The sequence below is a fragment of the Bacillus rossius genome, chromosome 2 (assembly GCF_032445375.1).
Source record: "Bacillus rossius redtenbacheri isolate Brsri chromosome 2, Brsri_v3, whole genome shotgun sequence".
Taxonomy (NCBI): Eukaryota; Metazoa; Arthropoda; class Insecta; order Phasmatodea; family Bacillidae; genus Bacillus; species Bacillus rossius.
The window spans coordinates 113,220,589-113,235,919 of record NC_086331.1 but is presented as its reverse complement, the minus strand read 5'-3'; the positions used below and the strand labels follow the sequence as shown (position 1 = coordinate 113,235,919).

The 15,331-nt window shown below is 52.9% G+C and overlaps 1 protein-coding gene across 1 annotated transcript in view; it reads left to right on the top strand.

Annotated features, from left to right (window-relative positions):
• The window catches only part of LOC134528958 (uncharacterized), a 267,148-nt gene that overhangs the window by 238,467 nt on the left and 13,350 nt on the right, over positions 1-15,331 (top strand). Inside the window, exons 22-27 of the mRNA XM_063362626.1 lie at positions 2,111-2,345; positions 4,769-4,997; positions 5,056-5,247; positions 5,961-6,154; positions 6,237-6,404; positions 6,487-6,706. Of these exons, the coding sequence (XP_063218696.1) occupies positions 2,111-2,345; positions 4,769-4,997; positions 5,056-5,247; positions 5,961-6,154; positions 6,237-6,404; positions 6,487-6,706 (1,238 nt within the window). The remainder of the gene's footprint in view (positions 1-2,110; positions 2,346-4,768; positions 4,998-5,055; positions 5,248-5,960; positions 6,155-6,236; positions 6,405-6,486; positions 6,707-15,331) is intronic.

The following is a 15,331-nucleotide window of genomic DNA, read 5'->3' as shown; positions in this document are numbered from 1 at the left end:
GTGACGCTCCTGTTAGAACACTGCCTTGCAGTTTACAACCTGCAGAGTAGTCGCTCAGTGGACCTGTTCCTGCTCGTTATCGCTTCCTCGAGGTCTGGACACACTTCTAGGACCATGCGGCATGGACAGCGATAAATTCCAGAAAATCAACTTCTGCCCAGGAATTTAGGTCAAATACCCCACTAGACAGACAGAGATCATCAAGCAGCCAGCCCATGTCACTACACGAGAATGAGCACCCAGAAACGAATGACGTGTATTTAGTGTTTCAGTATCCCTGGTTTGGCGAACTGACATTGATTAGTAAAACGTGGTTTAGATCCGCAGCGGCCAGAGATCACCAAGTATCTGGAGGGCGAGGGCCCTACGTGGAGTACGGGTGTCCAAGAAGGGGTGCACTCTTGTGTTAGTGTTTGTGTCTCCCTGGTTTGGTGAACTGCCGCTGACTAATGAAAGGTGGTTGTGCTCCTCGGCGGCCAGAGATCACCAAGGACCTGGCGGGCGAGTACGGGTATCCATGAAGGGGTGAACTCTTGTGTCCCTGGTTTGGTGAGCTGCCGCTGACTAATGAAAGGTGGTTGTGCTCCGCGGCGGCCAGAGATCACCAAGGACCTGGCGGGCGGGTACGGGTGTCCAGGAAGGGGTGGACTCTTGTGTCCCTGGTTTGGCAAACTGCCGCTGACTAATGAAAGGTGGTTGTGCTTCTCGGCGGCCAGAGATCACCAAGGACCTGGCGGGCGGGTACGGGTGTCCAGGAAGGGGTGGACTCTTGTGTCCCTGGTTTAGCGAACTGCCGCTGACTAATGAAAGGTGGTTGTGCTCCGCGGCGGCCAGAGATCACAAAGTATCTGGCGGGCGGGTACGGGTGTCCAGGAAAAGGTGGACTCTTGTGTCCCTGGTTTGGCGAACTGCCGCTGACTAATGGAAGGTGGTTGTGCTCCGCGGCGGCCAGAGATCACCAAGGACCTGACGGGCGGGTACGGGTGTCCAGGAAGGGGTGGACTCTTGTGTCCCTGGTTTGGCGAACTGCCGCTGACTAATGAAAGGTGGTTGTGCTTCTCGGCGGCCAGAAATCACCAAGTATCTGGCGGGCGGGTACGGGTGTCCAGGAAGGGGTGGACTCTTGTATTTCCCGGTTTGGCGAACTGCCGCTGACTAATGGAAGGTGGTTGTGCTCCGCGGCGGACAGAGATCACCAAGTATCTGGCGGGCGGGTACGGGTGTCCAGGAAGGGGTGGACTCTTGTGTTTCCCGGTTTGGCGAACTGCCGCTGACTAATGGAAGGTGGTTGTGCTCCGCGGCGGACAGAGATCACCAAGGACCTGGCGGGCGGGTACGGTTGTCCAGGAAGGGGTGGACTCTTGTGTCCCTGGTTTGGTGAACTGCTGCTGACTAATGAAAGGTGGTTGCGCTCCGCGGCGGCCAGAGATCACCAAGGACCTGGCGGGCGGGTACGGGTGTCCAGGAAGGGGTGGACTCTTGTGTCCCTGGTTTGGCGAACTGCCGCTGACTAATGAAAGGTGCTTGTGCTCCGCGGCGGCCAGAGATCACCAAGGACCTGGCGGGCGGGTACGGGTGTCCAGGAAGGGGTGGACTCTTGTGTCCCTGGTTTGGCGAACTGCCGCTGACTAATGAAAGGTGGTTGTGCTCCGCGGCGGCCAGAGATCACCAAGGACCTGGCGGGCGGGTACGGGTGTCCAGGAAGGGGTGGACTCTTGTGTCCCTGGTTTGGCGAACTGCTGCTGACTAATGAAAGGCTGTTGTGCTCCGCGGCGGCCAGAGATCACCAAGGACCTGGCGGGCGGGTACGGGGGTCCAGGAAGGGGTGGACTCTTGTGTCCCTGGTTTGGCGAACTGCCGCTGACTAATGAAAGGTGGTTGTGCTCCGCGGCGGCCAGAGATCACCAAGTATATGGCGGGCGAGTACGGGTGTCCAGGAAGGGGTGGACTCTTGTGTCTCTGGTTTGGCGAACTGCCGCTGACTAATGAAAGGTGGTTGTGCTCCGCGGCGGCCAGAGATCACCAAGGACCTGGCGGGCGGGTACGGGTGTCCAGGAAGGGGTGGACTCTTGTGTCCCTGGTTTGGCGAACTGCCGCTGACTAATGAAAGGTGGTTGTGCTCCGCGGCGGCCAGAGATCACCAAGGACCTGGCGGGCGGGGGCCATTACATGGAGGACGAGTACCTGGACAGCCGGCGCTCTGGCTTCCGCGGCCACCACCAGCCGCAGGACTCGCGAGGCCCGCCGCGCGGCCACATGGACCGAGGCCGGCCGCCGCCGCTGCCGCACGAGCGAGTGCGTGGTGACCACCACCAGCTGGCGCGACGCGACCGCCACGAGGACAGGTGAGCTCGCGGCCTCTCTGCGTTCCCGCTTCCTACCTGATAGTCTTTACTTCATCCTCCATCTGTTATGTCAGAAACTTTTTTTTAAATTATTCAGTGACTAATTGTGTCCAGAAAACTATCTGAAATTTAACTTCCTTTTTTTTTGAACTTGGTAAAGCATTCTACACTCTCATAAATCATATCTTTGAAATATTTAGAGTAAAAATCTTTTGTCATCTAATTAAATACCAGCACGGTTGTTAAAGCCAAGCCTTTAATATTAAAACGTTTTTGAAACACATCGAATACTGAACAGCAGATATTTACTCTAAAATAACCATAGTAGCTAGATTATACCTATACCTATACCTACTAGTGCGCATTGCTTTTAAGGTGGTTAAACCCACCGTTTGGGACGTGTGGAATAACTTAGATGTTAAGTGAAAACGCTATTTAATGCGCAAATTAATGTCAACCAAAGATAAGGAATAAATATTGTAGGGGAAAGTGAGGGAATATGGTCCACCTTAAGAAAAAATACTATAATTTTTTTAAAATAATGAAATTTTAAGCTGTATTTGCTCCTGAGCACTCTCTACTAAGAAAAAAAGTTATAAAAGACTTGTACACATTTCACCACAGGTACGGGAGTGGATGTACAAAAACTGGATCCATTACACTGCGTCATTTTATCCGAAACTACATTTAAAATGTCGCATTCGTTTGAGTAATATGACACACAGCATAAAATTGGGAGGGATAAATGAAAGTATTCATTTAAAGATGGCTTGATAATATGTAATGGACTAAAGTAATACTATATGACAGACAATAAAAAATATGACAATTAAGATATTTTTATTATTTTACTAGAGAAATAGGTAGTACTTTAATGTTCTAGCATGGTTTACGTCACTTATGGCGGCCATCTTGGATTCCGCTATTTTGTTTTTTAGAACATTCCTATATTTTGAATTATGACATCACATTCGCTATTTTGTTTTTCTAGAACATTCCGCCATTTTGAATTATGACATGACATCCCCATCTTCAAAATCTGTAATAATTAACCTATAAAATCAGGGAAAAATATAAAAATTGAAACTATGACTTCACCACTCATTTGCGTTACACTTTTCGTTACGATGGAATCATCATTGAGCACCTCACTCCTGTGCAATGCAGTTTTCGTTACGATGACATCATCAAGCAGCCTACTGTTGTGCGTTCCATGCACTTTTCGTTACGACATTATCGAATGCCCCACTCCTGCATTTTGCACTTTTTGTTGTGTCCACCATCTTGAAAATATGTTTTTTATCAAAACAAATAATAATAAATTTAAAAAACCTTAATTAAATTTTAATAAAAATTTACCCCATCATCTACTGAAGGCAGCCATCTTGTTTAGTAGAGTCCACCATTTTGATTTCATCTGATGGCTATCACCATTGAGTGTCAGTTCCTAAAGTTCGCCAATGTATGTAAGGTCGAGTTTCTAGTTCCTACCAGTGTTGCAATGAACCTTATAGACCAATAAATCCACAAAATCCACAGTCATTTTTCTTATGATGGTGGTTGCAACCACCATTTTTTTTCTTAAGGACAATATATAATGTTTATATGCATAGTCGGAGATATATGTTGCAATATATCAAATGCGAATGCGGTGGTTATGGTAATAAAACTTCAAAAACTTTTCTTCCGACAAATATTAATTTATTAACTCCATCTTACACCGTTTAGGACCATACATAGAGACCCGTGAAATTCGCAGATTCATTTCGTGTTATGCTAAAATTCAAATAATTTTACCTAAGTTTTGCTTCTGTCATTGGTTCACTGTTAATCTGGAGGACTGAGGGCCAATTAGAAACCCTCACTCATAGAAATGTCGAATCACAGGCCCCCCCAGTCGAGACGACAGTTGGCATTTGCCCGAGTGTGTAGAGGATATTGGAGTCCATCCTGGAGGTCATTGAAACCGCAAATTTCACGGGTCTATAACTAGAGACCCATGAATTTCGCGGATTCAATGACCTCCAGGATAGACTCCAATATCCTCTACACACTCAGGCAAATGCCAAAAGTTCATTGGTTGTTGACTCGTGAGTCGTCTCGACTGGGTGGCCTGTGATTCGACATTTCTATGAGTGAGGGTCTCTAATTGGCCCTCAGTCCTCCAGATTAACAGAGAACCAATGGCAGAAGCAGCACTGAGGTATAATTATTTGAATTTTTAGCATAACACGAAATGAATTCGCGAAATTCACGGGTCTCTATCTACAACCATAAATTTTCAGAGTCCTCATTCACAAGTAAGAATCTGTTCTAAGCACGATCGTGTTTGTGTGTTCGCACTTGAAAGCTGCATGGAAGCGCGCACACGCGAACTGCGCAGCGCCGCGAAGGGGGAGGATGCGAGCGCGCGCTGCTTGCAGGGAGCAGTTCTTCACGGACTCCCGGCGGCACGCGCAGGCGCAGGCGGGTGACCGGGGCTACCGCGCGCACGCGCGAACTGCGCAGCGCCGCGAAGGGGGAGGATGCGAGCGCGCGCTGCTTGCAGGGAGCAGTTCTTCGCGGACTCCCGGCGGCACGCGCAGGCGCAGGCGGCTGAACGGGGCTACCGCGCGCACGCGCGAACTGCGCAGCGACGCGAAGGGGGAGGATGCGAGCGCGCGCTGCTTGCAGGGAGCAGTTCTTCGCGGACTCCCGGCGGCATGCGCAGGCGCAGGCGGCTGAACGGGGCTACCGCGCGCACGCGCGAACTGCGCAGCGACGCGAAGGGGGAGGATGCGAGCGCGCGCTGCTTGCAGGGAGCAGTTCTTCGCGGACTCCCGGCGGCACGCGCAGGCGCAGGCGGCTGAACGGGGCTACCGCGCGCACGCGCGGACTGCGCAGCGACGCGAAGGGGGAGGATGCGAGCGCGCGCACAAGAGTCTAGCGGCAGCAATGCTACCTTCCTGCAACTGGCCGCAAATGCCGATCCTTTCCGAAGTTAGCCGATCGGGAGCGCCTACCCCCTGGATGTTTTTTATTTTTAAGCGCGCGTTTTTTCTCTCCAGTATAAAAATGCCACATAGACTGTTTAGTGGATGGTTGGTTATATTAGGTAAGTATAGCTACATTAAAAATACTGTAAAATCATTTTATGGTTGCTTAGCAAATAACTTTTAAATATGTAGCTATCCAGCGCTAGGAAACAGTTTACATGATTTCACAGTATCTTTAATGTAGCTATCCTAACCAAATCAACTGTCCACAAAGTTTTAAAGTATTTATAATGTAGCTAACCTAACCTAATTGACCATTAGTTATCATTGCCTTACCTGAAAATTACAATTTAATTAATAAATTTACTTTTATTTGCATTCATTATTCAAATATAATTATTACTTTTGAAATTATACGTGCTCGTATTTATTTTTACAAGTACAAAAAAAAATTCGCACCTGCCGGGATTCGAACCGTCAACCTTACGATTAGATTATAGTGCCGCTGAGCGCTCAGCCACGAGGCCATATTCGACTAATAGAAGTTTCAGATGACATATGATAGTGCCGCCGGCCCCGGAACGAGCCAGTTGCCAGTTGCCAGTTGCCAGTTGCAGGAAGGTAGCATTGCTGTCGCTAGACTCTTCTAGCGCGCGCTGCTTGCAGGGAGCAGTTCTTCACGGACTCCCGGTGGCACGCGCAGGCGCAGGCGGGTGACCGGGGCTACCGCGCGCACGCGCGAACTGCGCAGCGACGCGAAGGGGGAGGATGCGAGCGCGCGCTGCTTGCAGGGAGCAGTTCTTCGCGGACTCCCGGCGGCACGCGCAGGCGCAGGCGGCTGACCGGGGCTACCGCGCGCACGCGCGAACTGCGCAGCGACGCGAAGGGGGAGGATGCGAGCGCGCGCTGCTTGCAGGGAGCAGTTCTTCGCGGACTCCCGGCGGCACGCGCAGGCGCAGGCGGGTGACCGGGGCTACCGCGCGCACGCGCGAACTGCGCAGCGACGCGAAGGGGGAGGATGCGAGCGCGCGCTGCTTGCAGGGAGCAGTTCTTCGCGGACTCCCGGCGGCACGCGCAGGCGCAGGCGGGTGACCGGGGCTACCGCGCGCACACGCGAACTGCGCAGCGACGCGAAGGGGGAGGATGCGAGCGCGCGCTGCTTGCAGGGAGCAGTTCTTCGCGGACTCCCGGCGGCACGCGCAGGCGCAGGCGGCTGACCGGGGCTACCGCGCGCACGCCGGCCGCGGACTCCACACGAGCCCGGGCGCGCGCGACCGCCGCGTGCGCTGGTTCGTGGCGCTGTTCGACTACGACCCTACCACCATGTCGCCCAACCCGGACGCCTGCGAGGAGGAGCTGCCCTTCTCCGAGGGCGACGCCATCAAGGCGAGTCGCTTTCTGTTTCCTGACCCGACCAGCTCCACTACCCAGTCCCCTTCTTAACTCTTGACCAGGGGCGCAACAACAGGGGGGGGGGGGCAAGGGTATTTTGCCCCCCCTCTGAAACCTTGAAGCGGGGGCAAACAGGGTCAAAGAAAGTGCTGCGTAATCAATTTTTTAGATAATAAAACTGCTTAAATAGCACCATTTTCCACCTTGAAATACAAATTTTCCCGGGGGAGGACCCCCGGACCCCCCACTTCAATAAGGGGGGGGGGATCGATGATTCTTCATAAAAAGGTATATTGCCCCCCCCCCCTTTGGAAATTTAGTTGTTGCGGCCCTGCTCTAGACCATTACCCTGGGCTAATTCCTGCGTCATGCATCAAGCAAAGCAGGTTGGTTACAGGACAAATATGGTTAGGGCCATGCATATTTCGCGAAAAGATTCCGAGATTAGTTATAAATTAAAAACACTGTAGCACTGTCTGTGTTTCGTCATTGGGTGAATTTCTTTCAGGTACACATCGAGTTTTACAATACCAATCAGAGTAATTCAGTGCGAAAGCAAACGCGTCACGAGTGGCTCGGTCAAATAAGGCAACGACTTGTCTCGCGGACGGCCGCCAATCACAAGGAAGAAACCGCTGGTGCGGGTGCACCTTTTTGCAGTCTAATAGGCGTTCAGATCTATTCGCGAAAAATGCCTGCCCCTAAATATGGTCCATGAAGAAGAGTTGATCGGGGCAGAGACGAGACCGCCATAAAAAAGTTGGGAACTTGGATATTGCTGTCCGCGTGGTCTTGGACGCCTGCCCGGATGCCATTCAGCCTTAGATTTAATTATCAAAAGAGAATAGATTTGGCACCTATTAAATCTATTATTAAACTAACCTATTAAATGCTACCGTGTCCGTCTCACCATAGCACTGTCCTGCTACATCATGCTACTCAAAGAGGCGAGTCGGAGTCGCTGCTCGCTGGCTGTTAGGTCGCGCGGCCTGAAAGCTCGCTGCTGTGCGAGGTGGCGCGGTGGACCTGGGTCCAAGTCCCGGTTCGGTCCACCTGACTTCTGTGTCTTGTGGTTTACCGAAATTACTCTTTCTAAAACGTTGCTGGTATGGCTATTTACTATAGGCAGGGGCCGATTTCTTTCCCGGTTTCCGTTATTTGTGAAGCTTTATCTTTCGTCCTCGCTGTTGACGAGAGACATGAATCCAAAATTAATAGATGAAGCCAGTAAAACAGCCTGTGTTTATTCGAGCTTCTGCTCTCACCTTCGTTTTAGATACACATACACATAAGACACGTTTTTTCGATAATAAAGCCACGTGTCAAGAAATGAACAAAATATTATACCGCAGCATGCATGCAAGCTAAAAATTTTAAAAGATCACAATTATATATATATATATATATATATATATATAAATAAAACACCGTTTCGGTCTATAATGCAAGCAAAGCTCAAATGCAATGATGTATCGCTTGGAAGTAGACAATACTAAGTTCTTGAAGAGGTTATTACTGTGGAAGCAACCAATAATCGTCTTATTTCTTCTAACATCCACAACTAAAACACGTCACGGCTGGCCAATTTTCTCACTTGTTACGTAATATTTTTGAATGGTTTCACTTTTGATATTTAATTTACATTATTATCTAAATTATTAGCTACAATCTTAATTATAAACGAAGTATTAAAGAAGTTATGCGCTATTTAGCATCCCAAAACGTTTGTTCAGACCAGGGGTCAATAAAACCCCTTAAATAAAATAAATTTTTGGACAGTGAACAATTTATTTGTGTTTCATTTAAAAGTCGTGTATTTTATAACCCAGTATAAAATAGCAATGCACTTGCATTACAGTGGACAATAGTATAATATATTATACTCACTTTAAAATTCTATGACTGTTATGAAAACACAATGGTGTCTGACAATTTAATTCATTGTCTTCACTGATGTATAGAGACCGGAAAAATTCGCGAATTCATTTCGCGATAGGCTAAAATACAAATAGTTATACCTCAGTGCTGCCTCTGCTATTGGCTCACAACTCACCTGGATGACTCTGGGCTAATGAGAAACGCCCGACAGAAGCTTTATCGAATCACAGGCTGTTACGTTGGGACGTCTCACAAGACAGCAGCCAATGAGTGGGTGACATTGGACCGAGTGTAGGTACAACTATGGAGTTCATCCTAAAGGTCATTGAACCCGCGAATTTTTCCTGTCCCTACTTATGTCACTTCAAGATCTGTCTGATGTGGATTGAAACTTCTCTTCCTTGATTGTCTTCCTTCAGCAGTGCCATCTCTTTTAAGCATGAAGCAGTAGTCCACCATCATCTTTACATCCCACCTTCTCTGGTATCTCCTTTCCATGTCCTTTATGCCCTGGTGAAAAATGTTCTCCTTATTCTTCACTGACATCGCCGAGATTCGCAGGGAAAAAAAACTATATGTGAATGTAAGAAGTGAAGTTTCACACTCATGTTACATCCTAAATTCATGAAATCCTCCAACATTTCTTGAACCATTCTTTTGTACTCTGGATGTTTTTTATTACCTAAATGTTGGCCACAACTTATTTAAAAGAAACCCAGGCCTTTTTTCCTACATGATTCATTGTATTTTCTAACATACTGCCTTTCATTAATTTTATGATTTGCGGTACCACAAAGACCCCTTCTTTCAGTTTCGCAAAAGCTATTTTCGGAAATGTTGTTACCAAATACTGGAAGCAGTCACCTTCTTTTGGAAGAGCTTTAGTGTACTGCTTCATTAATCCGAGTTTATTGTAAAGAGGAGGTAATAGTACCTTGCTTTGATGAACATTTATACCCGGGTTTTAGGGTTTTTCTCTTGAGCTAGTCTGTCTGCTTCTAGTGTTTGTCTTTGGCTCTGCTGTCCCATTCACAAATAAAACACGGCATTTTTGTGTAGCCAGATTGTAGACCAAGTAGCATACCAATAACTTTTAAATCATAGTAAATTGTCTTAAGAATGATTTCATAGTTCACGCATTTCAGCAGAACTTTGAGATTTTCATATGTTTCCTTGAGATGCACTGAATGCTCAATGGGTAATGAACCAAAGAAATTTCCATTATGTAAAATTCACCTTTGAGACTACTTTTGGACGAGTCTATAAATAACCTACACTCACTTGGATTGTAAGTGACGTTAAAAAAATTCAATAAACCTTCAATATCACAACAATAAACCAGACAGTCTTCTTCTTTAAAATTTTTTATTAATTCCTTCTCTTCAGCATTATCACATTCATTTTCTGAAATGCTCTCCTGTATCACATTTTCGAGAACGGTAGGTGGAAATTGGATAGGAAGAGACTCACAATGTATTGACGACAGTCGTCGTACCCTCCCAGATACAGAGGCCGTACCTGGCCACCGACGCGGGCCTGAGGGGGCCTATTTTCCCCCCCAGTGAACCCCAGTGTGTGCGACGGCCAGGGACGCACCCGCGTGCGCCCTAGCATGCCAACGAGTGTTTTTTCTATGTGACTTTATCTTTTATTTCAGTGTGTATATATTTGTAAACGATTAAGGGATTTGAATGTGTGTAATTAACTTATTTTATTTATTATTCATTGTGCAAGTTCGCTGTGTAATTAATGTCTCGTGTATGTCTTTGTAAATAATTCAATAACTTTTTCTGAAGTGTTTCGCCGTAGTATGTAATTGCAGCCTGGCGCGCCGCGGGACGGAGCTCTCTCCCACGCCGGCCGATTTTCCCCTCCCTCCCCGCCACCCGCGGGCGCCGGCCCGCGGGCGAGCGGGGAGAGGCAGTCGCGTCCTGGTCTCGAGCGGAGACAGACGTGTTCGTTGCTCCGCGAGCCGCGCACGTTGCGCTCGGGATTGAACGTTCGCTCAGTCCGCAGTCGGTCACGGCAGCTGAGCTGCCACCGCGGATCAGCTTAGCATTGTTAACTTACGAGTCATCGGGAGACGTGTCTAGCGGGCAGTTTCTACAACGCGAACGTGGTGCTACGAGTCTCTGAACTTTTCGCCGTCCACGGAACATTACGTAACGGGCCGCGTATGTACAGCGTTCCGTCTTCGGGCCCTTTCTCACTGGGTCAGCCTAGCATTAATAAACTTTACGATTCGCGCCGAAACGTATTTGAGAACCGCCCCGTCATCAGGGAGTCCGTGTCGCCGTGGTAGGGCACTTGTTCCGCGACGGTTCCGCCAGGCTGCGGCAGGACTTTATAAGCGTTAATAAAAGACGGCTCGTGAAATTCGTTAATGCCGTGTTCTGCTTGCGACAACCTACCAACATTCCTCGCAATCACTTCACTCTCCCTCCAGGTCCCGCCTTTCCCGGTCCCGGCCACGTTGGCCTGGACCCACACCTCTCCGACGAGGGCAGTACGGGCATAACAGGACATTTATTTCAACGGGAAAACGGGGACCTGAAGCCGAGGGACGTCATTTGGCGCCCAACTAGTGTGGCCGTAAGCATACGCAAGCGCACGCAAGCGCACGCAAGCGCACGCAAGCGCGCAGGTGCAGGACAGAACGGAAGCAGGTGCGGCTGCGCGGCGTGGGAGCGGCTCGAATTCGAGACGTCGCGCCGGCGCGCCGGCGGGAGATAACGCAGCGCGGGAACGGCGCGAACACGAGACGTTTCGGCGAGAGATAGCGCGTCGTGGGGGACAGAAATACAAGACGGCGGTGCAGCGGTATCCCGGACTGAAGATAACGCGCTGGGGAGGATCGTATTGTATTACTGGGGGAGATTGTGTTCACGATCCGCGGATCAGTAGCACAGGAGGACAGGATGGCGTGGAAACAGGCGGGACAAGAAAGATACGATCTAAACAGTTTCGAAACGGACTTGTGTGAGGAGGGAGACTCCGCGAAAATGGACGTAAAAAACGAGGTTTGCGGGTCCGGCGGCGCGGCCGAGGGCGCAAACAGCACGGACAGCACAGTTGAGGACAGTAAACGGGAACAGGGGGACAGGCACGCGGACGCAGATGGGCCGGTAGTGCGGTACGTGAGCACGCAGTTTGAGTTGCCAGAGTTTGCGGGGAGAGACAACGAGGACCCGCGGGAGTTTTTGCGGGAGTGTGAACACCTCCTAAAACTGTACGAAGTGCGACGGGCGGAGTGGACGCCGCGAGTGGCGGGACAGCTCCGCGGCGAGGCAAGGAACTGGTGGTCAATGGCCGGGAGTTTTGATACCGAGTGGGGACATTTTGTGCGCCAAGTCAAAACTAGGTTTGATAACGATCAGGCGCGGGCAATGTGTTTGCGGACATTTTATTGCCGAAACCAGGAGGAGGACGAGAGTGCAGAGCAGTTCATTTACGAGAAGTTACGCATGTTCCGCCGATTGGGGACAAGTGGGGACGTGAGTGCGGCGTTGCCAACCATTGTCGAACAATTGCTGCCAGAGTTTCGCCCCTTCATGAGGACGGCTGCTGGTCGTGACACGGAGGAGTTCGTGGCCCTCGCCCGCGTGATCGAACGTGACATGTCGCAGTGGAGGACGGCACTCAGGGGCGCGAGAGCTCCCCGTGCTCGCTCGGGGCCGCGAGGGGTCACCGTCACAGAGGTCACGGACAGTGACTTGACCGTGGTGAGCTACGCCGGCGGCGCGGGACCGCGCAGGACAACAGACCGCGGTGGCACCAGGGAACGCCCGGAACCAGCTGCGACAGGAGGAGGACGTCACGAGCGGACAGATACGAGAGAGAGGGACGAACGTCCGCCGCGATGCCGTTTTTGCCCGGACGCGTACCATTGGCATCGCCTCTGCCCCACCAGAGCCGCGTGGGAGGAGGCGCGCGAAGGCAACACGTCGCAGGCGGGAAACGCAGGACCGGGGGCGGAGGGACAACTGGGTGCCGCTCCCCGGCCCGCCAGCCACCGGCAGTCCCAGTAACTGACAGAACACGTCGACCACCACCGGCGCCTACCGCACTAACGTCCTGTATGCCGCCGGGAAGCAGGGGACAACGGGACTACTCCTCATCAGCTGTCCCCATGCCGAGGCAACTGCGGGGACAGCTGACTGCCGGCGCCACCACCGCGGCCCTGAGGCCGGGTATACCAGGGCCGGACCAGCCGCCTCGTCGACACGCCGTCGACGGGGTGGACAACCAGAGCGTCAGCGCAGGCATCCCGCCGGCCATCTCCGTGCAGGGACAGCTGACTGCCGGCGCCACCACCGCGGCCCTGAGGCCGGTTATACCAGGGCCGGACCAGCCGCCTCGTCGACACGCCGTCGACGGGGTGGACAATCAGAGCATCAGCGCAGGCGTCCCGCCGGCCATCTCCGGGCAGGGACAGCTGACTGCCGGCGCCACCACCGCGGCCCTGAGGCCGGGTGTACCAGGGCCGGACCAGCCGCCTCGTCGACACGCCGTCGACGGGGTGGACAATCAGAGCATCAGCGCAGGCATCCCGCCGGCCATCTCCGTGCAGGGACAGCTGACTGCCGGCGCCACCGCCGCGGCCCTGAGGCCGGTTATACCAGGGCCGGACCAGCCGCCTCGTCGACCTGTCGTCGACGAGGTGGACCACCGGAACGTCAACACGTCGGCGCCGGAGCGAGCCGCGGACCTCGCCGCGAGTTCCCCACGCCCGGACGGCCAGGTGGCCGGGGGCGGTGGGGGACAGACGACTGCACAGCTGGGGCAGGTCGGCCCCGAGGAGCCGGAGCTGCTGCGAATTCCTGTCCGCGCTAACGGGCGGGAGATGCTGGCCCTGGTGGACACCGCCGCCAGCCGAACCTACATCGCGGCCCACCTGGTGGGAGCGGAGGCAGTGACACCGCGGAGGGAGCTGGTGCAGCTGGCCACCAGGGATGCCGTCGTTGCAGCAGGGGGCATCACTCAGGTAACAATGAGCATCGTTGGTCACGTTAGCCACGTCGAGGCCTGGGTGGTCCCCGAGCTCCGCGAGGGGCTGATTCTGGGGGTCCCATGGCTGCACGAGGTCGACGCCACCGTGGAAGTACGAGCTGGCCGGATGCACTTCGGCACCCAGGGGCGCTGGACGGTGTACGGCGTGCACCAGGTTCCCCCCAGTCCCCCTCAGTCAGTCATTCGCCTAGAAGACCTTCAGCACGGTGTTCCAGAGGAGTACGTCGATGTCATCAACCATGTCCTCACCTCTCAGGCACAGGTATTTGCGGCCGCGGACCGGCTACGACGGACAAACGTGACGGAGCACCGGATACCGATGGTACCGCACCGCCCTCCCTTTGAGAAGGTATACGGATTTGGCATCCGGGAACGGGAGGCCATACAGACTCAAATTGACGAGATGTTACGTGACGGGGTAGTGGAACCCAGCACCTCCCCGTATAACTCACGGGTGGTGCTGGCCACCAAGAAAGACGGAAGTCTACGCTTTTGCGTAAACTTCAAGGCGATAAACAAACTGACCATTCCCGCCCCGCCCCCGCAGATCAATATCACAGACGCACTGGCAGGACTGGGGGACGCCACTATTTTCACGACACTAGACTTAAAATCAGGCTACTGGCAGGTGCCGGTATGTCTGGAGGACCGCCCTAAGACGGCATTTACGGCACCAGACGGTCGACGTTACCAGTTCTGCGCCATGCCGTTTGGTCTCATGGACGCCCCTGCCACGTTCCAGGCCCTGATGGTACGTGTTCTGGATGGGTACATTGGTGAGTTCGCCAGTGCCTATCTGGACGACGTTATCATCTGGTCCAGGACGTGGGAGGAACACGCGCACCATCTGGCATTGGTGCTAGAACGTATGGCCAGACACGGACTGACGTGCGCCCCAAAGAAATGCCACATTGGGGCCACGGAAATAGAGTTCCTAGGACACATAGTGACGGCGGAGGGGTGCCGCCCCCGACCTGAGCAGTTGGAGCTAATAGAGGGAAAGGGGGCACCGAAGACCAGGAAGCAGCTCCAGAAGCTGCTGGGGCTGCTCAACTGGCTGCGGTCCTTCGTCCCCGACTTCGCCACGGTGACGGCCCCGATGACGGACCTACTGTCGCCGAAGACTAAGTTCCGGTGGACCCCCGCCGCGGACGAGGCCTTGCGACAGGTGAAGCGCCGGTTCAGGAACTGTCACACGCTCTCACGCCTGGTGCCCAGCCGCCCCATCTTCATCCAGACGGATGCGAGTCAGGAGGGGATGGGGGCGGTGTTGTACCAGATGGATGACCGGGGCGAGAGGCGCGTGATCGAGTACGCCAGCGCCAAGTTTGGGCAGGCTGAGCGGAAGTATCACGTGAATGAGCAAGAGTGCCTTGCGGTGGTCTGGGCCCTACAGAGGTACCGTCACCACGTCGAGGGCCGCTCATTCACGCTGAGAACCGACAGCCAATGCCTCCGCTGGTTGGACTCCGCTCAGGGCCGGAAGTCTAAGTTCACTCGGTGGGCCATGCTGATCCAGGAATTCTCGTTCACGGTCGAGCACATTCCTGGACGTGAAAATCAGTTGGCCGACGAGTTGTCCCGGAATCCGGACCCTGAGAATGAGTTCCACGACGACCAGGGCTGGGAGGAAGTGCTCCTCCCTGAGCGTGAGCGCGGGGTAGAGGACTCGGTGCCGCGACCGTGCGCGTTGTACGCGCTGACAAGCCCCACTGCTCCTGCACCTGACGC